The sequence below is a fragment of the Loxodonta africana genome, chromosome 2 (assembly GCF_030014295.1).
Source record: "Loxodonta africana isolate mLoxAfr1 chromosome 2, mLoxAfr1.hap2, whole genome shotgun sequence".
NCBI classification, from domain to species: Eukaryota; Metazoa; Chordata; class Mammalia; order Proboscidea; family Elephantidae; genus Loxodonta; species Loxodonta africana.
Window position 1 is genome coordinate 70,414,361 of NC_087343.1, and position 24,933 is coordinate 70,439,293.

The 24,933-nt window shown below is 38.0% G+C and overlaps 1 protein-coding gene across 11 annotated transcripts in view; it reads left to right on the top strand.

The window, feature by feature from the left end:
• Window positions 1-24,259, top strand: part of NLN (neurolysin) — a 147,629-nt gene extending 123,370 nt beyond the window's left edge. For 4 of the 11 annotated variants that reach the window (XM_023545510.2, XM_023545513.2, XM_023545514.2 and 1 more), the window contains 4 exons: window positions 447-633; window positions 948-1,076; window positions 3,933-4,069; window positions 8,874-10,299. In XM_023545510.2, coding sequence (XP_023401278.1) covers window positions 447-633; window positions 948-1,076; window positions 3,933-4,069; window positions 8,874-9,146 — 726 coding nt within the window. In that variant the 3' untranslated portion in view covers window positions 9,147-10,299. The other 7 variants (XM_010588182.3, XM_010588186.3, XM_023545516.2 and 4 more) reach the window with 6 other exon arrangements.
• Window positions 24,260-24,933: the final 674 nt, after the last annotated feature.

A 24,933-nucleotide genomic window follows, 5' to 3' on the forward strand; every position in this document is an offset into this window, starting at 1 on the left:
AGAGCGCTGAGTGCCCCGAAAAGGCACTTACTAAGTAAACATAGTAAGCAAATGGAAGGGGCAGCTAAGGAGAAATTTTTTGTCTTAAATTATGGATCTTTTTGTTTCTAATGGAAAATTCTTTAGAAATACTTTTACTTTCAAAGCTTAAGAATTGTTTTAGCTTATGCTATATTTTTTCAGTTGTGATTTTCTCATGATTGCTCCAAGTTCGTCTGTGATTCAAAGGAATGAAATATTCCCTTAATATAGAGTGTTTGGGGATTATTTTTCATGCTGCTTGGCTGCTGTATTTTATTTTCATTTAAATTTGAGGTCTTTTTAACCCTTCATTCAAGGAACAATTGACCCTGCCTCTGATTTAAGTTTCAGTGAGTCTTAATTATAATTGATCACATATATAATTTTCATTCTGTACTTTAAAAAATACTATGTTTACTTTATAGACTGATTTTGCACGATTTAGTGGAACAAATGTGGAAACTGACTTTGTAGAGGTGCCATCACAAATGCTTGAAAATTGGGTATGGGACATTGATTCTCTCCGAAGACTGTCAAAACATTATAAAGATGGAAGTCCTATTACAGATGATCAGCTGGAAAAACTTGTTGCTTCTAAACTGGTCAACACAGGTATGACTTGAAATTTTAGAAAGGAAAATAAATTAGAACCACTTAATGCAGAATTGCTGACATGTTCATCTATAAAACTTATTTGTCCTTTCATAGTAATGGCACCCCAAGAGTGCTAATACCTTGGAATAGAGAACCCTGTGGTATTTTAAATCTGAATTTGAAATATTAAATTTAAGATTTTAAATCTTAAATAGAATGTCTTGCTCCCATTTTGTGATGAGTATTGCTGGAATCAGTTTTTGAAACCTATGATGTTAGAAAACACAATTCTCTCTTCTCTAAAACATGCCCAAATATTCTTATGTTACTAGGTCTTCTGACCCTACGCCAGATTGTTTTAAGCAAAGTTGATCAGTCTCTCCATACCAACGTATCACTGGATGCTGCGAGTGAATACGCCAAATACTGCACAGAAATTTTAGGTGTTTCAGCTACTCCTGGTATGTAAATACTAAGGTTTGGGTTCATTTTTCCTGTGAAGCATAGGGCATCCTCCTATTACTGCCACAGGTGGAGTTTGGCCAATGGCTTACCTAATTTAATTTGTTTCTGATTTCTGTAATCAAGCCATGACTTTCAGATAAGCATACTATGTCCTTATGAGTTATCCTGCCAAATGTGCTTGAAAGAAAGGTGGGTCCAGCTTTGCAGCATTTTAGTGGTAATTAGGCATGCACAATTGGCCTCCACCCCAGAGCAGGGAGAGCCATTCACATTTGGTAACACCCACTTGGCTTCCCCTTCCCTATATGCACCATGAACTTCCCTATGATTTGAAAGAAAAAAACCTTTTTAAGGAGAAGCACAAACTTCTACCTTGTTTCTAATTTTGAGATCAGTTCAGTCAGTTTGACTTGCAGTTTCTAAACTGAGATTCATTTTCGTGTGTGTTTGTATTATCTATATTTATGTATTTTAAACCCACATGCATGTAGTTGGGCGTGTCTATGTAGTTGGTAAGGAGAATTTTTTTTCACTAAGGAAATTGTTGTTAAAATGAATCAGCCACATTTGTACAGATAATAAAGATAAGAATGGTCAGTTGAATCAATCTAGTTTCTTCACTTCCTTTTATGATCTATTTATAGTGGACCATAGGGCAACTTTGTGCCTCAGGCCACTTTAGCTCCTTTTGAAAGTAGCCCTTGAGGTAGACTGGAGTCCCTGAGTTGTGCAAAAGATTAAGCACTGAACTACTAACCAGAAGGTTGGTGGTTTGTACCTACCTAAAGTTGGTGTGCCTCAGAAGACAGGCCTAGTGATCTGCTTCTGAAAGATCACAACCTTAAAAACCCAGTGGAGTGCAGTTCTACTTTGCAACATATGGGGTTGCCATGAGTCAAAATCAACTAAATGGCAACTGGTTTTTTTGTTTTTGTTTCTTTAGAGGAAGACTAAACTGGTAAAACCTTTTTAACTTTTCAAGTGAAGAGTTCTTTTTTAGTAATTATCAACCTAAGATAAGTGCCTTGCTGACACATTTTAGATATAAAGAGGTATGAAAAAGAATAGGGTTATATTAGAGCATTTGTAAGACACACGTATGTCTGAGGAAACCCTGGTGGCGTAGTGGTTAAGAACTACATCTGCTAACCAAAAGGTCAGCAGTTCAAATCCACCAGGCACTCCTTGGAAACTCTGTGGAGCAGTTCTACTCTGTCTTACAGGGTCGCTATGAGTTGGAATTGACTTGATGGCACAGGTTTGGTGTTTTTAGTTTTTTGTTTTGTATGTCTAAGGGATTTCCCAGTAATCATTCAAAAGCAGCTGAAGCAGTATATCGGCAGGGAACTACCAGAAATTCAAACCAAATTTAGAAGAGGATGTGGAACCGGGGATATCATTGCTGTTGTCAGATGGATCCTGGCTGAAAGCAAAGAATACCAGAAAGATGTTTACCTGTGTTTTATTGACTATGCAAAGGCATTTGACTTTGTGGATCATACCAAATTATGGATAACATTGCGGAGATTGGGAATTCCGAAACACTTAACCGTGCTCATGAGGAATCTGTACATGGATCAAGAGGCACTCAGTCGTTTGAACAGAATAAGGGGATACCGCATGGTTTAAAGTGAGGAAAGGTGTGCATCAGAGTAGTATCCTTTCACCATACCTATTCAGTGTGTATTCTGAGCAAATAATCTGAGAAGCTGGACTATATGAAGAAGAATGGAGCGTTAGGATTGTAGGAACACTTATTAACAACCTGCATTATGCAGATAACACAAGCTTGCTTGCTGGGAGTGAAGAGGACTTGAAGCACTTACTGATGAAGATCAAAGACCACAGACTTCAGTATGGATTACACTTCAACATAAAGAAAACAAAAATCCTCACAACTGGGCCAATAAGCAACATCATGATAAACGGAGAGGAGATTAAGGTTGTCAAGGATTTCATTTTACTTGTATCCACAATCAACAGCCTTGGAAGCAGCAGTCAAGAAATCAAAAGACGCATTGCATTGGGCAAATTGGCTGCAAAAGATCTCTTTAAAGTGTTGAAAAGCAAGGATGTCACCTTGACAATTAAGGTGCACCTGACTCAGGCCATGGTGTTTTCGATCACCTCATATGCATGTGAAAGCTGGACAATGAATAAGGAAGACCTACGAAGAATTGACTCCTTTGAATTGTGGTGTTGGAGAATATTGAATATACCATGGACTGCCAAAACAACAAACAAATCTGTCTTGGAAGAAGTACAGCCAGAATGCTCCTTAGCAGCAAGGATGGCAAGACTTCTCTCATGTATTTTGGACAGGTTATCAGGAGGGATCAGTCCCTGGAGAAGGACATCATGCTTGGTAAAGTACAGGGTCAGTGAAAAAGAGGAAGATCCTCAACGAGATGGATTGACATAGTGGCTACAACAATGGGTTCAAGCAAAGCAACAATTGTGAGGATGGCATAGGACCAGGCAGTGTTTCATTCTGTTGTGCATGGGATCACTATGAGTTGGAGCCGACTCAAAGGCACCTAACAACAGCAACAGCAAGAGATAAGAAAGAACTGACTTCTGAAAATCTGAACTATTTGCTGGGTGTGGACAGCCTCTGAAACTATTGTTAGGCATTCCAGAGCTTAAGGCCAAAACCAGGTCTGAGGTTGAGCCACATAGGAGAGAAGTTGGTAAACATTTTTGCCAAAGGCATAACCCAGGGAGTACTAGAGGTGAGATCCTATCACTCTTTCCTCCCACAGCTGGACTCCTCATAGGGAGACCTTAGCTAGCTGATAACCTGATAATTAACACTTATCATCTCATTGATTGAAATGTCTGTTTCTTTAAAGGCACAAATATGCCAGCTACTTTTGGACATTTGGCAGGGGGATATGATGGCCAATACTATGGATATCTTTGGAGTGAAGTTTTTTCCGTGGACATGTTTTACAGCTGTTTTAAAAAAGAAGGGATAATGAATCCAGAGGTATTGTATTTGTTTCTCCTTTTGTTGGTATTGTAGTTGTTTCCTCTGCCTTTAACTCCTAGTATAAAATATTTATTACACCTAGATTTTAGAGTAAGAGTTTTGGTAACAGCTTTTAACTTTAAGGTCGTACAGTTTCTCAAATCATTATCCATCCTTATTAAGTTGCAGTGTACAAGTGATTAATTCTGTAAGTTAAAAAAAAAACTACTGCATTTTCTTGCTTATTAACATTCCAACATGTTACGTAATTAAAAATTCAAAGGTTTGTTTAAGGATTTGGGCATTTATAGCTGCTAGTTTGGACATGTGCTGTACATTGTTTTAGTTTTATAGGACATTGAGTAAGAAAGGTAAACTCCTTCGTGATGTAAATGGTCTCCCTGTGTTTTGATATTCTCCACATGCTTTCTTTGTGTGTTTTCTGTGGGTGGCACCCTTTTTCTGTGGCTGGCATACCCCACCTACTGCAGTTTGTAACCTAAATGCCTTTAAAAGTAACTTAAACTGCTTCATTAACCCGAGCCACCCCTTTCCGTGTCCAGTGAATTGACTGCCAGGTGGCTGCCAGCCAAGCCTTCCTGAGTTACAGCCTCCAAACTCCACTGTCATTGAAGATTCAGCTGTCAGATTATTGCTAAGGTTGACACATTTTCTAGGGTGTTTTAAATTTCTGCTTCATTCAAAGATTAGAAGAACAAATTATCAAAATCAGGCTCTCCATTCTTTTTTCAGCCAGTTGATTTGTTCTCTAAACTTTACATTTCTGGATTGCATAGTGCCTTACACATATGCACTGAAATACACTACTGTAATTTAGACCACCAACAACCCCCCTCCAAAAAAAAATAAACACTCCCATGGTACCCACATTCTATACTCACAAGCCCCTTCAAGCCTTTCATCTCCCATCCCACCCACCCAGTCTGTTGGTCTGTTAGGTTCTTTTAAGCTTCATTTCATTTGCTGGCCAACCCATTTACAAAGGTCAACCATTGACTCTTGTTCTCACAAATACCTAATCTGCATGAACTTCAGTCAGTGCCCACCCCTGAATTCCTCCACCATCTCATTTAGAAATAGCACCGTTGGAATTTCAAGTGTTCTGGGAAATATTGAGTAACTCCATTAATATGGCCCACTACACAGTCATTCTGTCCCACCTGAACTGGGCGTTCAGTGTTACTCTGTTGTCCTACTACATTTCTCTTATTGATTCCCTCCACTGATCTCTCCTCTTCAGTGAGAAAATTGAAATCATTGAGAAATGAGTACATTCACCTTTCTTTCTCTGTACTTCAGTACTTGTTATCTTCTCTCCTTCTGTCTCAGAGGAGATATCTTTGACACCAAGCGTTATTGTTCTGCAATCTTGTAAAAAAGCTTGTACTGACTCTAGTAGTCCCGGTGCTAATGTTCTTTTGATTTTGTTTTCACAGCCCTACTTCTTGATGTAAGAAAGAGTCTTTTTAATCTATTTCCTGGGTTTTGGCCCTGTCAATTGAGCTGGAACATCTCCCTCCAAAGTTCCCACTGATGGCCTAGTCCCTAACTCCAAAGGCCCTCAGTCTACCTTTATCTGTACCCCCTGCTTGGTATTCCTCTCCTTTTTTTCCACAACCCTTAGCTTTTTTTTTTTTTTTAGCAATCAAATTCCTTCCTTACTTCCCAGTAGTCCCTGTGCATCAACTGAGTCTGTGTGCTCCCTTAGATCTTTCCACCTTCACAAATTTACTGTTTCTATTCCTTCTACCTAGAATGTATTCCTCGCTTATCTGTGCCTCTCAAAATCCTACCATTCTTACCAGCCCTACTCAAATGCCACTCATTTATGAAGTCTGCCAGATTATCCAAGCCAAAAGTTATCCTTCCATTCCCTGAACAAAAGAGTGGACTTGGCCATGAGAATAGTTTTCAGTAAGCTTTTTCTTATGTCTGGACTGTCTAATGTAGCTATTATATAAAATGAAAAAATCAAGTTATAAAATGGTTTATACCATAGCATGTAAGTTTTGATTTGAAAACGTGTACTTAGAAAAAAGGACATCAAAATGTTGTCAGTGGTTATCTTTGGTTGGTAAGTTTGTGGTGATTATTAAATTTCCTTCTGTGCTTTTTTGTGGAGCATTCTCCTAGTGCTCACATAGAACATGGATTACTTTAGAAATCAGAAAACTAATGTTATAAATAGACAAAAAGTCTAACTGTATAGAGGTGCTATTATGACATCTTGGTGGCTCTTTTCATTAGTTGGTGAGGCTTCCTGGCATAAATGCTGCGTTCCCTTCCTAGGTTAAGCGTCCTCACTCACCTTTGCAGTGCTTCCACGCACCTGATCGCATCCCCAGGACACCTCCACCATTACCTCTTCTCTTCCAGCTGTCAAAGTAGGAACTTGATAGCCCAAAAGAAACAACTCCTGCTGTAATATTTCTATGTACTCGTTATTCTCAAGCTTTTTGCAGCCTGGTAGGTACCTCCAGACTCTTCTTGATTTAGACAGAGGGGCTAGTTCACCAAACTCTAAGCAGTAGTGAGGTGTAGGCTGCTACTGGGAGGCAACTTGAAGTTGCTTCCTTGTGATAATAAAAAGAATTTCCAGTTGTACTAAAATTTTGGATTCTAACGTGGTATATATTATTAGACATTATATGCCATGAAGCTGGCTTTAATCCCTTTCTTCTGGCTTCTTTTTTCTTTCATATCAAATACTACTCTGGAGTATCATGTCTTTTCTTGCTGTCCTTACTCTGACAGCAGTAGTGGACCTGGCTCAAGTGGCCATGGAGAATCCTTCCCTGTACCTGGCCTCCACCCCATCCCCCTCACTGCAGTGGTAGATACAGCTTTTTAAGCTGCTATTTTTAAGCAACCAATTTCTTCCCTCTACACTGTACCATTTATTTATTTATTTTAAATTTTTATTTATACTTGCAAATGTTTGCTCTCAAATAACACCTGATTTACAAAATTCAGATACCCACTTTTTTAAAATTAATGCTTTGGAACAACAATCCTGTTCTACAAAAAGCTTAGATCTTTGTTACAGCTACATTGTGCAGTGTCTGTTCTGAGAACCATTTCACATCTTAGCAAGCAGAACTGGAAACTCCCTGGGAAGGCAGTTATAGAAAGAAGCAAATATAAGCCTACAGTCTTCTGGATACCAAATATAGTGGTAGAATATTTTGTGGCATGGCAAGCTTGTTTTCATTCTGTTTTGAGACCATTTATCAAAGAGAACTGGCAGCTTACCTATAAGTAACCTAAAAGTTTGCTACCTCTGGTTTTATCTGTAGTTTTTTTATGTTACCCTTCATAATAAATAGATATCACATCTTAACTGTTTAATTAGTTTAAATGTTACCTACAGTCTTTTTCTTAGTAGAACATGGAGAAATTGTCTCATTATCAGACATATCTTTTACTTCTCTTGTTGTTCTCTTAAATAACTACACAAGGGAACTGGTTTGGATTAACACTTCTGCAGCAAGCTCTAGGAGCTCCTTAAGGATATCTTTAAGATGACCAAATGTAGTTTCAAAATCCAGCAGCCAATCACAGGGTTGAAAGAATGGGGTACTTTAACTAGGGCCATTTCTTTTTATATGCAGCTTCGTTATGGGAAAGTTTTCTAAGAGGTAATAGACATTGTAGATTCAAAGGCAATTATATTTTTAAGCCAGAATTACCTTCCTCTTCTTTTGCATTTAGAAAAATTATTAAACTTTGTTTCTTCCATCAGTGAAGTAGAATTACATCTAAGTGTCATTTCTGAAGGGAATACCAAGAAAATCAAGACAAATAAGTGTAACTATTATAGTTTAATCTTTAATGCCAAAAGAAGTAGTAAGATCTTACATGCAATAACAGACACAGAATCATGGTTTCATGTGAAAAAGGATAACCTGACAGAGAAAGTATAATACAAAGCCGAGAATTCCAGGGCTCTTCATACAGAATACTTGGCCCAATTGCTGCTTCAGTGTGTTGCTAAGGGGATAATATGAAATTTCCTCTCTTGATGGTGCTTACAGGTAGATTACCATAGCTTCTCTTCCACTTGAGAGCCTTATTCTTGATCTACCAGCCAACATTTTGGTGGTAGATCTGATTTTCTCTTAGATTTTGCCTTACTTAAGGGACAAAGGAAGGAAATGTGAAGGACTTCCAACCTACTCTTTGAATATTTTCAAGGCCAGAGCTTCTAAGTCTTGAATCCCAAACTGGAAGCAGTTTTTCTTTTGTGTTCTTACAGACCTTCTCTGTGTTTTTCTTAGAGCCCTCATAACCTGCCTTGTTAGTTGTCTGTTTCTTTATCTCCCCTACATATTATAAGACTCTTGAAACAGGAACTGTTTTATTCATCCGTGTGTTCTCTCCTATGCTTCCTAAGTGCTTAATTTCATTATTGTTGTTATATATTTTATATTTATATATATATATATACACACACACACATACCTCTCTGAACCTCAACCGGAGTTCACCCATCTGCTTGCACTTCTCCACCTCCCTAATCATACTACCACCCAGGGTACTTTTCTTCTCTTGATTTCCCCCACCCAAATAAAGATCTGTTTATCCATCTCCCTCCACAAACTAGAACTCTGCGTAAGATTTCCAGAAAGCCTCTTCTAAGCACAGCCTTCCCCATGGTTGTCAAGTGATGATTCTTACCACTGTTCTTGTTTCCGTCTCCCCGACTACCAATGCCAGTCTTTGGCTGTCTCCCTCCTTTGTTGTTGTCAAAGGTATTCTTTCAAAAATCTTTTTTCCACCCACAATCTCCCCACCCTTATAGAAAACAAAGGGTGTGCTGTTGGGAAGGAGTTTACAGATGGACTATGGAAGAGAAGAGTTTCAAAGTCCAATTTTAAGGCATGCTGGTAAGCATCTTATGTGCCTGATCATCCTCTCCTGTCCCTGGGTGAATGTTCTGTGCCGTGATGCCTGTTACTTAGTGTGTGAAGGAGAAATTCTGGCTCCACTCCCCAAAGTCAGTCATAGCAGGGAGGAGGGAGGGTTGAAAGTCAGTGGGTGCTTGCATGTGCTTCTTCAGAGATGGGAGAGATAGTAGGAGACCCAATCTGTTTCCCATTTATTTATTCTCATTCCTAATAAATGATGAGCATCCTTCATTCAGATAATTGAGATTGCTATGAAAACATTGCGTCACATCCCCAAAAAACAAACCTGTTGCTATCAAGTCGATTCCTACTCATAGCAACCCTATAGGATGGAGTAGAACTCCCCCATAGGATTCCCGAGGCTATAAATCTTTACAGAAGCAGACTGTTGTCTTTTATAAAAGGTGCATATTCCTGGATAAAATGAGTTCTGTCTCTCCTATTTAATATTCCTACTGAATTATATTTCCTATTTCTAAATAGTCTCTTGGACTTTTCTCTACCTTTATTAGGAGATGGAGTCCTGGTGGTGCAGTAGTTAAGAGCTTGGCTGCTAACCAAAAGGTTGGCAGTTCGAATCCACCAGCCACTTCTTGGAAACCTACGGGGTAGTTCTGCCCTGTCGTACAGGATTGCTATAAGTTGGAATCGACTTGATGGCAGTGGGTTTGGTTTATTAGGAAATAAAGCTAATTTTTAAGGAAATGCAAAACCAAGAATATATTTATTTACCTGAACTGTATACGAATAACTGAACTTGGGGGCAGTGCGAGAGGAGAAGGAATAAAAGGAGGGATAGATGACTACTGAGGCTTATTGAAAACCACTGTATGCCAGGTACTATAGTAGGGAGTGGACAGGTACTGAAATCATCTCCTCTAATCACCCATCAACTGAGTGAGGTAGGCATATTCTCATTTTACAAAAAGGAAACCAAGGCCCAAGGTCACATGGTTGAGGATGGAGCCAAGATTCAAACCTAGGCCTAACTCCAAAACTCCTCATCTTGAGGCATTAAAAAACTTAAGTGTTCGAAAAGACTTGCACAATTGCAAGAGGAAACATACTAATCTTCAAGGATTAAAAACCACAGAGGTAATATGATACTGATTTTCCCTCATAGGCTAGCTAATAGGAAATCTTATACTATATGCAGTGCCTCCTGAAGGATACTTTGAGCATGAAAAAGTTTAGTGGTTCTCTTAGTGCTTCTCTTCCTGCTTTCCTCACAGTTAAAATGTCTATTAGATAAACAAAACATGGCAAAGACTCCTTCCACTGGTGACATTATGTCTCCCAGACTGTGTTCTCTCACCCAGAGAGCTGGGTACCTTTCTAAAACACAAAAATTCACTTAATTTTTTTTTTTTTTTAAAAGAAAAGCAAGATCCTGTTGCCAAAGTGACTCTTAAACTCTTCTCAAAACTTCACTGCAAAGGAAATGAAACTATTAAAAGACCATTGCTCCGTAATTCAGGAAATTGAATCAACTTGTTTGGAGCTTATAAGCAGAGGAAGACTTGAACTGCACTGAGCCACATATTGTGAGACTGCACAGTGCCCTGCTCTCACCTGACTTTACCATTTAGAGGAGCCGTGAGCTGTGCCTTCACAGCACCATGTAACTCCTCAAATGCTCGCCTTTCTTTACTACCTAAAATTACCATTCTGTCTACAAAAAGAGAATACTTTGTCAGATGGTGGGCTTGTAGGTGATTTTTTAACTTTTATTTAGATTTCCATGAGTGCTCCTGTAGTATTTGTGGAATGAAAATGTCTTTATAATAGATAAAAGAATTCCATCTTGAGCATTAAGAATTTCTGCAGATAAATCTTCATTACTGAGATTGGACCATGGGGTACACGAGGGTTCGTTATATTGTTGTCTCTACTATGAATACATATTTTAAGGTTTCTATAATAAGCAGTATAAATATTTTTGTAATTCTGCAGATAAGTTTTGTTCACATTTTTTATGTTCTTCCTAAACCCAGAAAGCACCATCTTTCTTTGCCCTACCCACTAACTTACCACTGGTCAAATTTAGACCCATCGGGCAATGAAAGACAGACAGGGAAGGGAAGTGAATTGTGGTTGGGCTCAAGAGCTCTGATATACTACTTTTTAGAATAATAGCCATCACTCACATTTTAGAGTCTGAATTGCTATTGTAACAGGAATAAATGGCTGCAGACCAAGCAAGAAATGACATGTCATTATTTTTCTAAAGCAGATTAAATCTGGCTGTAAGCTATCATCACCAAGGTTTTCAGGAAGTCCAATAGCAGTGATTATAGACCCTCCTTTTTTAGGACTATTTACCCAAAACTTGTAAATAAGGCAACAGGATTACTGTGTGTCCTTTCGATGTCATACTAAAGCATCGTCTAACAAGCCACCTCAGGATCATCTTATGGTGTAGGCCCTAGACGTGTGCTGTCCAACATAGTAGCCACATGTGTGGATAGTAAGCATTTGAAATGTGGCTAGTGCGACTGAGGAACTAGACTGAGATGTGCTATAAGCATAAAAAATACACTAGATTTCAAAGACTTGCTATAGAAAATTACATCTCAAAAAAATTTTTTATTGATACATGTTGAAGTTATAATGTTGGAGATAAATTAGTTTAAATAAAATATTTGATTACAATTAATTTTACCTGTTCTTTTTTTTTTTAATGCAACTATAAAATTTAAATTTATATGTATGGTCCACATTGTATTTCTATTGGACAGTGCTACTCTAGAGTCTGTGAGAGGGTAACTTTGACTAATTATTTACTCCTGATTAGGGTCCAGACTGAAGTTAGATGTTGGCCTGTAGATGACTGATAAGCTACACATGATTTTTGTTTCTAACTAAGAAATGACCCCAGAGATTTTGATTTTATCACCCTGTAGGACATCAGTTTTGTATCTCACTTAGAAGATTTCATTCATCCATGTTTTATTTTCCTTAACAGTTTGACTAGACCTATTTTTAAGATTGTACCAAGCAAAATCATTGTTATATGTTGAAAGATAACTATAGTCTCTAGAAATTATCTAGTCTCCTTGTAGTCAAAAAGACTTTTAGTCCCATTGATCAAATAACATAATGGATATAAATTTAAGAGTGCTACTCTGTGCACTTCTTAGTTTGTGTTTATTAAGAATTGTTCTTCACTGAATTCTCTTGCATCCCTCAGAGGACAATCAAAAGGAAGTGGAAATTAGTCACTGATATTGAATAACAACTGTTTTTGTTTCACTTTATCTGCCTCTGCATTTATATAAATAGAGGCAGAGGAACTATGATGTTTTAGACTTCAAGACCTCTGTCCCCACAGAAAACTTTACAGAGGTCCTCATTCCCATTACTGGGCCCACAAAAATGTCCTACCCTACACCATGGGACATGTCCTGTTCTCCTACTAGCATATACAGAGAAGAGGGTTCTTTTATGATCCCCTCATAAAACCATAGCAGAACCATTTGTTATGATTAATTGCCATGGAGTTTGCCCCCAACTGATGGCAACTCCATGCACAACGGATCCCTGGTCCTATGCCATTCCCGTGACAGGTTGCAGATCTGACCATTGTAATCCATAGCATTTTGATTGGCTGATTTTCTCAAGTGGGCAGAAGTAGATCACCAGGCCTTTCTTCCTAGTCATACTTAGTCTGGGAGTTCCATTGGAACTTCTTCAGCAGCATAGCAATACACAGTTCTCTACTGACAGATGGGGAATCAGTACACATGAAGTGCATTGGTCAGGAATCAAACCCAGGTCTTCTGCGTGGAAGGTGAGAATTCTACCACTGATCACCACTGCTCCCATCAGCAGAAACACAGCAGAAGCCATTTTTTTAAATAACATTTTATTGTGTTTTCAAAAAGAGTTTACACAGCACATTCGACAATTTCTACACAAATTGTCCAATGACACTAGTTACATTTTTCACTTTTCACGATGTGTCAACATTCTCTTTAATTGCATTCTGGTTGTTCCCTCTCCAGTACTGTAGTTGTCCTGCTCCCTTATTTCTCATCTTAGCTTGTAGAAATTGTTGACCTTTTGGTCTCATATAGATGTTTTTTTAATTGAGCACTGTACTCACAAGTAATATCCTTTGTGTGTCTGTCTGTTGTTTTGCTAAAAAGTGATCTCAGGAGACAGTTTTGGTTCAAGGTTTAAAGAGTTTCTCAGAGCGATAGTCTTCAGGGAGTCCTCTAGTCTCAACTGCTCCACTAAATCTGGACTTTTTAAGAATTTGAGTTCTGTTCCACGTTTTTCTCCCATTCTATCAGGGTCCATCAGTTGTGGCCCTTATAAGACCAGGCACCATCTAGGTCTTCTGGTCTCAAGGTACATGGTCCCATGGCTTGTGTGGGCTGTTAGCCCTGTAAACTAATTTCTTGTCTGAAACTTTTGTTTCCTTCTTTCTCTTTTGCATCTGAGGAGTAGAGACCAATCATATCTTAGATGGCTGCTCACAAGATTTTATGACTCCAGATGCTACTCTACTAGGATGCAGAACATGAACTTTGAGTTGCCAATTGACTGAGTTGTTCCATGTGACTTAGGTCCTAAGCCTTCAAACCCAGATAACCAATCTCAAAAGGTGCTTGGTTATGTCTGAGAAGTCTCTGTAATTGTGTCCTCTATGAATATATATACATGCATACACATATCTGTGTGTACCTGTATATGCAGATACTTCTGTCTGTGCACACATATGTACACACCGGTACCTACCCATATACATGTATGCCTATACACCTACATATGTGAGCATATACTCATTTTTTATTTATTGTTGGTGCCAAATTATATATGTCGTATTGCCAAATTATATATGTCGTATTCTTTAGCACAAACACCCTTTTCTCTTGTGTGCTTCTAAGTATCTACTCAGCTCGATGGCAATGGGTTTAGTTTTGGTTTATGATCTAGAGCGTGATTTCCCTTCCTTCCCCACACATCCTTGGTAAGCACCAATGGACATTGGTCTGTGTGTGTGTGTATATATATATGTATCCTTACCTTCTCATAAAAGAAGATCATAAAATGTATGTCCTTATGTGATTGACTTATTTCACTTAGCATTATGTCCTCCAGATCCATCCATGTCATAGCACGTTTCGTGGACTCATCATTGTTCTTTATGGTTGCATAGTGTTCCATTGTATGTATATACCATATTTTGCTTATCCATTTATCAGTTGAAGGCCACTTAGGCTGTTTCCATTTTTTTGCTATTGTGAATAATGTTGCAGTGAACATAGATGTGCGTATGTCTATCCAGGTCTCTTTTATTAAATCTCTAGGGTATATATATAGGTGAGAAATTGCTGGATCATAAAGTATTTCTATTTCTAGTTTTTAGAGAAAGCACCATACCATTTTCCATAGTGGTTATACCATTTTACAGTCCCACCAGCAATGGTTAAGCATTCCAGTCTCTCTATATTCTCACCAATATTTGTTTTTCTTTTATCAGTCCCATTCTAGCTGTGGTGAGATGATATCTCATAGTTTTGATGTGGATTTCTCTAATGAGCATCTTTTCATGTGTATCTTGACCACTTGAATGTCCTCTTTGGTGAAGTGTCTGTTCATGTCCTTTGCCCATTTTTTAATTGGGTTGTTTGTCTTTTTATTGTTGAGTTTTGAAGTTTTCTATGTATTTTAGAGATTAGATCCTTATTGGTTATGTCATTTCCAAAGATTTTTTCCCAGTCTGTAAGTAGAAGCCATTTTGACAATAGCTGTACCATTGTTTCCAGGTTTACAGAAGCCCTGATTGTAGCATTTGTAACACTTGCTTTTCTAACCGTTTTGAAATTTTATTTGCGATGGAGCATCAAAAAGTAGTATGTTATACATTCCACTTGGTTAATTTTTGTTTGTCTATTTACTCAGATTATTAGCTCACTGCTGAGAATATAAGGAGATGTAAGAGAGGAAACGTAAGAAAGACCTGAGTTTTAAGCTCCAATTCTCTTAGCTAACAAAATAAATAAGTGAACAAACACTACAGAGCTGTAGTCTAGGTAAAAGAACATCCAGACAATGTAAAGCTGAAGTCGCTTTCTCTTTGCTCCTACTCCTTTATTTTTTTTTGCATCTAGAGATTTGGAAAATTCATGTAACCATGAATTATTAGGTATGTTTCATTTTATTAGGTTGGAATGAAATACAGAAACCTAATCCTGAAACCTGGGGGATCTCTGGACGGCATGGACATGCTCCAGAATTTCTTGAAACGTGAGCCAAACCAAAAAGCGTTCCTAATGAGTAGAGGCCTGCATGCTTCATAAACTGGGGATCTTTGGTAGCAGTCCATGTCTGGAGGACAAGTCGACATCACCATGTGTTACTGGCCTAGAAACTGAAGGGAGTTTGTGAATCAAAATTTAAATTTCTATTGACTTTGTTTTGTTTTTCAATTTTAAAAATGATACAGATGTAAATGGAATAACAAATACTGTGACCTAAGACCGCTAGAAAATAATTGTACTATAAAATTTCATTAAAATGGATTTGATTTCTTTTTATAAAAGTTTCATATGAATGTAATTTGGTTTTTTTACTATGATAATCTAGATAATGTAATGTAAGAGGGCTAAGAATTTTTAAATTGAATCATATACATTATATAATTTGATCCTTCTTGTATTTTGAAGTTTTGTACTTGGGATTTCTGAACTGATACATGAATCACTACATATTCCTCTGGTAAATACTTTCTTGGACCCTGCATCAAGTTTGATTTTCATTCATACAGTACAGTGTGACCTCTTTGTCTGCACACCTTAGGGCCTGGGGAATATACCTCAGTAATGCATTTATCTTTGTCTATGAGGCCTTGTGATTTCCAACTTTCTGCCACACTTGAATTATGTGCCTCTGTTTAGGTTTGTCTTTTCTGTCTATAGCCCAGTCAGAAAGTAAGAAACAATTACGAGTTTTAACTGAACTGGCCTAATGTATAGAGCAAGTTTTATATTGTAGTAGAGGATTAGCCCATTCTCACTGCCATAATCAAGACTGTCGCTTTTTGAAATTTTTGCCAGATTAAAACACTAAAGCAAGTCCAAGGATATTTTTCTATTTTTCCTTCTTAAATAAGTGATAGGGACTTTGCCTCTTTTACTGCCCCCCTCACCCAAACTGTCAGGTAGACATGTCACAAATGGCTATTTAGGATGCCATAGGAAGAAAGCTCAGTTGAGGTACAGTACAAAGAGTTGTGAAACTCCAGAAGAGAGTAGGTTCTGGACAGAAGTGTTTGAAGCCAGCTGTTGAGACCCCATGGGGAAGAGACTCTTCAGTAGCCTGTTTTGTCTGGTGATTTTTTTTAAGTGAACCTTTGGATCGCTCTATAACTCTGTGTACTATAAGCCCAAGTTCAAATTTGCAGCGGACTAGTAAACTCACAGTACTTGTTTTTCCTCTAGGAATCTGTTCAAAACGGAAGCCAAGACAGGATAATCCAAAAACAAAGCAAACCAAGAAAAAAAAAACCTTTGAATGTATTTTGCATAGATCTTCTAGTCGCTTCCCAGTGTGTATCTGAGGTGTTATTTTACTGGCCAAGGACAAAATTAGAACCTTCCTATCCTTTTGTCCAAATAGACTTTGATTTTACTAAGAATTATTATGCTAAGTAATAAAATTATAGATAACAGGAAAAGTGAAGAGCTCTAGAGACTCAGAAGGAAATTCTAAGATTATTAAAAAAATATTATTGCTAAACAAATACCTTAAACTTCCACATGAAATCTTACCTCTCTCCTGAGACAATTTGTCCAGGCCTTCTCTCCCCCACATTCAATTCAGTGTCACCTTCTTTGGTCCCTAAAGCTGTTTTTGTTGTCTTAGCAACCTGTAATCACTTACTTGTATCTTCGTTTTTATTGTTGTTGTTTAGACTGTTCTGTTTCTAGTTTCAACGAAAACTCTCTTCAGCTTTTTCTATCACCCAATGTGTCACATCAACGATAACTTTATCATGTTAAATCCTAACTTATTTCACATGGAAAAATTAATAACTGCTGCACACAATAAAGCTACAGTATCATCCAAGAAAATGAACTCATATTTCTTTAATAATTTAATGTTAAAATCGAAATGCATATGAGAGCAAAAGCACTATGGCATTCTTTTTATTTAGGGTCCATATCTAATATTTAAAATCTACCAAAGAACAGCAACAAAATTAAATTTTCACACAAAAAAGTATTCTTTAGCATAATTCAAAAGAACTTTTTTTTTTTAAAACCTTTTTGATAGTGGCCATCCATCTGCTTGCTTTTCTGTTTTGTTTTTTTCAATCAGAACATAGGTGTCATTGAGGCTTCCTGAATAGTGGATAGCTATAAAAATTGTAATTGGGCAAACTTCAGATATATGGACTGGGCCACATGTAATAATGTCTGTCTTGCTTAGTGATCCACACAGTTCATGCTTCAGGTCTTCAGGGTCTTGTTATTTTGCTAAGGGTAAGTTCTTAAACATCTTCTGCTAGTAATAATAAATCAGGCATGATTCCTAGAGGTTTAATTTTAAGATACTTCAGAGAAGAGAAAAAAAAAGACCTGATGTTATGCTACCTAATACAGATTTTTTTCCCCCTCTAGTATAAATGTTGCATATTTCCAAGATAAATAACAAAAACTATTGTTAAGCATGGAAACCCTGGTGGCATAGTGGTTAAGTGCTATGGCTGCTAACCAAGAGGTTGGCAGTTCAAATCCACCAGGCACTCCTTGGAAACTCTATGGGGCAGTTCTACTCTGTCCTATAGGGTCACTATGAATTGGAATCAACTGGAAGGCAGTGGGTTTGGTTTTGTTCCGGATTGTTAAGAGTTATTAACGCCAAAATTGTGCCTTTCAAAAAAAAAAAAAAAAATTTTTTTTTTTTTTTAAAGCTAGTATGATTAAAGATGGATACCTGTAGCTCTTTAGACTTAACAAACTACATTGTATAAAAAACGTTGTATAAGAGGTTAAAATTGAGAAAATAGCTTTTTAAAGAAAAATACTGATATGTTTTTGTACTTTTAAAAGCCTTAACAGAGAATGACTTAATTTTCTATTTTGCCCGTACCCTTTGTGTATGAATTAAATGTACGTGGAGATTCTGCCCCCCCACTGGATTAGCTGGTTTATGTATGGCCATTTTTTTCTTTTTTTCTCATTCACAAGAAGAAATTTCCGTGCTCTGAGGAAATTGCAATAAAATACTAATCCCTCAAACCGGATTTAAGCTTAGTTAACTAAGCCCCAAACAGTGTTAAAAGAGAAACCCTATCTCTTTTGAATAGACGTAGAAACCAAACTGCTCTCTTCCCTTAAGACACCTATCTCTCATCTGAATTTGGATAGCCCCTCGCAATTGAATATGTCTTGTTTTATGAATATTTGGTGAGAATAAAAGCAAAAAAGACACACATTTTCATTTTCTTTGAAAAACAATGTCCAAAGTTAAATTTTCAGTTATCTTTAGTGGGGAAATTTTCATTGGAAGCAAATCCACCTAGTTAAGAGATAATCTAATATCAAGTTTACCAAGGTAAATGGTAAGAATTTATCAAATGTAAATACTAGATCAAAATAGTCTTTCCCAACATACCCACAGAAACGGTATAATTAGAGGCTTTGTAAAAAAAAAAAAAAAACTGTTAAAGACTGAGGCAATGAACACAACCTCTCCCACCCTCACCAGTGTGTGATTCTTGAGTTTTTATTTGGTCGGATTCACCTTGTCATTCCCTTTCCTGATAAAATAAAGGCCTGATGCATCTGAAGTTAAGTCCCCGTTACTAACCTCTGACTTAACAGACAACTGGTACTTGCCCTTTAACGTTAGTAAATTTGCCCTTACTTTGAAACGATTGAACCAACCCCTAAAAATTCATCATCACAGTCACCTTCGCTTGCTGCACATGCAGCTTTTAAATCATTGGCTTCGAGCCTTTTCTTGCACTAAAAAAAAAAGAGCCCTTTGCCATCAAGTTGTTTCCAACTCATAACAACCCCAAAGGACAGAGTGGAACTGCACCACCATGACTCCAAAAAGAAAAGGTAAGGCTAAATAAGAACCTTATGCATGTGTTCCAACTTACCTGCAAATTCTTAAAGACACACTTAGGAACAGATCTCATTTGTAACCTGAGGACTACTTGTATTTATGTACAAGAAAAGGGAAGGGGTGAATCTAAAACAAGCTCTCTTGTTTCTGCTCACATGAGCTGGCACCACTCTAGCTGCTTATTTCATAAAGTCTGGAGGCTCACCTAAACTTTTACTCTCTTCATAAAACGTCTCTAGCATTAGTAATGGGAGAAGTTTGGAGGGCGGAGCCAGCATGGTGCTCTAGACAGTGATGAGAGAAGCTGTATGGCTAAGAGTGGTTTAAAGAAACAGTGTTCATTGAAACCAACAAGATACTCGACATCTTTATTGACATCTTTGTGGCTAAGATGGAGGATATGACTGGGTGATAGTGGAGCCAGGTAGATTCCTAGCTACTGAAACATCCCTGCCTGAGGGAGTCGAATAGTGATTCAGTGTTTTGGACAAAGACACAAGGAATTCCATAGAAAGGTATTATTGAATGTACAGATAACAGCTGGAATGGTTACATAGGGTAACATTATTAAGATATAAAATCATTTCAATGGTGAGACAAATTTAAGGTGAAATGGGACTCATCCTGTTGCCACAGTAAAAGAAAGGGTGTTAGTGGTTTGAACCGTGTCCCCAAAAAATGTGTATTGAAATCCTGGCCTCCCCATACCTGTAAATGTTATCCTGTTTGGAAAGAGGATTTTCTTTGTTACGTTATCTAGAATATTCCTGAGTAAACACCAAACCCATTGCCATGAAGTGAATTCTGACTCATGGTGACCCTATAGGACAGAGTAGAACTGCCCCTATAGGGTTCCCAAGGCTGTAATCTTTACAGAAGCAGATTGCCACATCTTTCTCCCGTGGAGTGGCTGGTGGGTTTGAATTGCGAACCTTTTTGCTAGTAGCCGAATACGTAACCACTGTGCCACTGGGACTCCTTATACCTCAGTAGGTGGATTCTAAATGTAATCATTTCTGAGTTATAAAAACAGCGGAATGAGCACAGAGACACATGTGGGAAAAGACAGATGCCATGTGATAATTGTCTACAATCCAAGGAACGCCCAGGAACCAAGGAATGCCCAGGGCTACCAACAAGGAAAGGATCGACACCACCAAGAACCTGATTTGGACTTTTAGCCTCCATAAGTGTGAGAAAATTAATTTCTGCTCTTTAAAGCCACCATTTGTGCTATTTGTGTTCAAGCAGCACTAGGAAATTAAGACAAGGGGAAACCTGACTTGATAGTGGTATTTGGGGAGGAAAAAAGACCTGGCAGTTAATTTCACCAAATTCCAAATAAAACCCACAGTACAACACACCTAGGAGGAAAGAACTAAAGCCTTTTAAAAGTGTGCTGATACAAGCAAGTGACCAGATCAAAAGAATAAACCCTCTGTACTCTGATATGGTAAGATCAGTCACGGCTAGAATATCATGTTCCATTCTAGCTGCCACGTTATAAGCTGACTTTGGCCAAGTATAGAGTGTTCGGACGAGCAGGAACAGGATGGCAGTGACTTTGAAAATATTTTTCAAGAGGAATACATAAAACATTTCTGGAAATTCAGTCTGAAGATGAGAAAATTCAGAAATACATGTGATAGCTGTTTTCAGATACTTAAAGGGTATGGTAGAGGGAGTAGATGTATTCTGCGTTGCTTTAAAAGGCAAAGCTTAGAAAAATGGTTGGAAGAGGTTTCTAATATCACTGCTTAACGGTAGATTCTGCAGCTGTTAACGGTATTCAGCCAAAACCTGTGACTGCCACAGATGCTACAGAGGGAATTCCTCCTTTGATTAGACATTAGTCCCAGATCAACTTTGAAGACTCCTCCAAAGCTTAAGATGATTGGAAAAACATCACTCAGGTGAAACGTTTATATTACTAGATCTCAGAAATGGCATTTAGGTGGTTGCAACTCCCTCTTAATGTAGCTTCCTTTACCGTTTAAGTGCTATCTTCCCACCTATAATCAACCAGAGCTTATCCAGAGGTGAATTATCAGTCGTCCTGTGGGTAATTTGGGAGCTGAGGATGGAAGAGTAACAGTTGTTTGTGACTGTATATATAATGAAGCCAAAACACCCATTGCCATTGAGTCGATTCCAACTCATAGTGACCAAGGAGTCTTAGAGAATGAATAAAGGCTAGTTTTCTTCCCTTAGAGGAGTTACAGTTGCTCTCTGCCCATTCCACCCACCACTGTCTTCATCACACATACACAAAGGCAAAAATCTGACTCGAGAGCCCAGGTTTATTATGCACATACCCTACCATATTGTGATCTCTTTGAGTCATTGTTTCTATCCTCTGTCCTACACAGTCTTTGACTCATAGTAAATAACTCATCGAATTTGTAAAATAAGTATACCTTCTTTAAAATTATCTTTTGCTATAAAGATGCATTTTTCTAAAGTGACTGCAAAATGTCTAATTTGAAAATGAATCTAACTCCACATAGAGAAGGACTTTTCCATCTGCTAGGGACAGATTTCTACATGAAAGGTCCCTTTTCCTTAGTGTACTGAAAGGGCTTCCGCATGAAGGCAATGAAAGAAACATGCTTTTGTAAAAGAAAAGTTGCGGGGGGAGCGGTGTAGACAGCGTTTCCAAAAGATCCCTCTACTACTTAGTCTAAATTTACAAATTCTTAATCTAGAATTTCTGGTTCCCTAGGAGGGAGGGTCTATGAAAAACGCAGGGGAAGAAGATGTCTCATGACTACCCTGAATTAAAATTTTGGTGTACATGGATCTGTTTATTTTTCTGAAGAGAAGGTGCTTAGCTTTATCAGGAAAACTTAATAACTGTCTTAACCAATTTGTTTTCAAACTTTTGTTTTTGAATTCAGTTCACAAACCATTTGTAAAATGTCCATGGTGCATCTGGCACTGTGCTTGGCACTGAGGATACAAAAATGACAATGCCGAACTTAAGTTGCTCAGTGTAGTGGGGAAGGCAAGTAAGTTCATAGTACGTAAAGATAAATTATAAAAGTACGTATATAAAGCTTCTCTGTTCTTTTTCCAAAACAGTGGCTGACTCAATTATGCAATTACACCTTTGTGTCACAAAATCGTATATGGTTACCATGCCACCTGCCACCACAGACCTTTATTTTTATCAAAATAGTTGCTTTTCTCTTTTCTACATTTCACCAGAAAAGCCTAAGTGGAGTTCTTCCATCTCTGTTATATCCAGGAATTTCTTTGGTCCTGTGGTTAAAGGGCTCACAAAGAAGAGAGGAAAATATTCACTTCAACTATTTTTATGTATTGTGGTCAAATGCTTATAAACCTATAGCCGTTAGAGGAATAATAGGGGCCTCATCTTGGCCTGATAAGCATTATATACCTAAGAGTTACTGGTGCATCCTGTCAATCTATGATACAGTCAATCTCTTAACAACTAATTAAGTGGATGAATAAAAGATGGAAAAAAACAGGATCTGGGACTGGACTTTAAACTTGCACCCCATTTTTTGCATTTCCTCAATCATATATTTCAGAGAGCTCCTTTATGTCTGTCCATCAGACCCGTGTATTTATTTTCTTGGATTTCATTTATTTGTATAATTATTTAAATTTTTTATGAGATAATAAGTGCACATATTACACAATGCAAAGGGTACAAAAAATATAGATAGTGAAAATTAAGTCTCCCTCCCATCCTTGTCCCTTAGGTACCCAGTCACTTCCCCAGAGGCAACCAGTTTTTTTTTTTAATATCTTTCCAGAGATATTCTACACACATATAAAATCATATATCCTCCTCAGCCCCAAGCAGTAGCATTCTATACACATTGTTTTGTACCTTCTTTATCAGTATTTAGAGATCTGGCACATTTTAATTGATGATTGCCTAATATTCTCTTGGAGCCCTGATGCACAGTGATTAAGAGCTATCACTGCTAACCAAAAGGTCGGCAGTTCAAATCCACCAGCCGCTCCTTGGAAACCCTATGGGGAAGTTCTACTCTGTCCTATAGGGTCACTGTAAGTCTGAATCAATGGCACCGGGTTAGTTTGTATTGGTTAATACCCCATTGTATAAATGTACCGTAATTTAATCAATCCCCTACTGATGGCCATTTAGATTGTTTTCATTCTTAGAACGTTACAAATAATGCTGCTATGATTATCCTTGTAAATAGGTCATTTTCCACATTTAAAAAATAATTTTTTTAAGTAAATTGCTGGTTCAAAGGATAGAGGCATTTTAAATGTCAATAAAACCCACTGCCGTCGAGTCGATTCCGACTCATAGCAACCCTACAGGACAGAGTAGAACTGCCCCATAGAGTTTCCAAGGAGCGCCTGGCAGATTTGAACATCCAACCTCTTGGTTAGCAGCTGTAGCACTTAACCACTACGCCACCAGGGTTTCCACAATGTCAATAGATACTGTCAAATTAGAGCCGTGTTTTTTAATGTTGCTTACCAGAGCGACACTGAGGCATTTACTAAAGGTAAATGAAGAAAGTGATGATAGCAAACAAAGCAAAAACTCTCTGGCTTGGTATTTACATTGCTTTCTTCACCATGAGGACTAAAGGTTACTTCTTTTAGAAAGTGGTAGGACTGATTCCAGACAGGAATTTTCTCTCTCTCCCTTAATGATTGAGTAGGTACTAAAAGGACTGCATCCCACAACAAGGTAGTCACCAGTCCCTTTGTATTCAGGTCAAAGTGGGAAAAACCAAAAGGTTGATTTTGTGACCCCCTTCCCAAATCAGATCCCTTTCTATGGTCTTAAACATTTGTGTGACTGACAAGTAGGACTTCTGTTATAATTCACAATGCTGTCACTGTTCTAAACATGCACATGGCCTACTCTGTCTCAGCTGCAATTATAAAATCTTCAGCCAGAGACTATTATCCTCTGTTTAGTTCAGTCAGGACACAGTTTGGGGTCAGTGAATTTCCAACTGGGATCAGGTGGCAATAGAGAAATTTCTCAGACATTGTCCATGAAGCCTATCTACACCCTGCTGTGTTTCCCCCTTTTTGGGGCCACCTAATCTGAAGCCCTGGTGGTACAGTGGTTAAAAGCTTGGCTGCTACCTAAGAGGTTAGCAGTTCCAATCCACCAGCCACTCCTTGGAAACCCTGTGGGGCAGTTCTACTCTGTCCTATAGGGTCACTATGAGTCAAAATTAACTTGACGGCAACGGGTTTTTTTTTTTTTTTTTTTGGTTAATCCGAAGCCATTGATTAAATTACTGAAAGGTGACCCAACTTTGCGTTCCTATTTCCACCTTAGTTAAGGGTGGGGAAATGGAAGTAGTTTAATGGTGACTTGATCTAAATTAAGACAAAAAAGAAAAAAAAACATTGACATCAAGTCGATTCCAATTCATAGAGACCCCATAGGACAAAGTAGAACTGCCCTTAGGGTTTCCAAGCATGGGCTGGTGGATTTGAACTGCAGACCTTTTTGTTTAGCAGCTGAAGCTCTTAGCCAGTTTGCCACCAGGGCGCCAAATAAAGACAGAACCTTTAAATTCATAGAGCTCAGTCCTTCTGTTTCATTATTTTCATGTCACTTCCTCTTTGATGAGCTACATACTGTGGTGTAACCAGCCATATGAAGCATCTCATCCCTCCTGCCTTCCCTTCCTTTTTCTTTTTTTCTTCCAAAAGTCCAATTAGGTGGAAGACTCTGGGCAAATCTCTCCAATTCCCAGCAGGAACAAACAGGACAGAGGTCTGAGGCAGAAAATGTGACCAGTGAAGCCATGTACATCAGATCAAGGTGCTTTTTAATTTGGAGTGGGGGCTTGGAAGAATTTTCTTCACAACACCCCATTGTTAAATTACAGT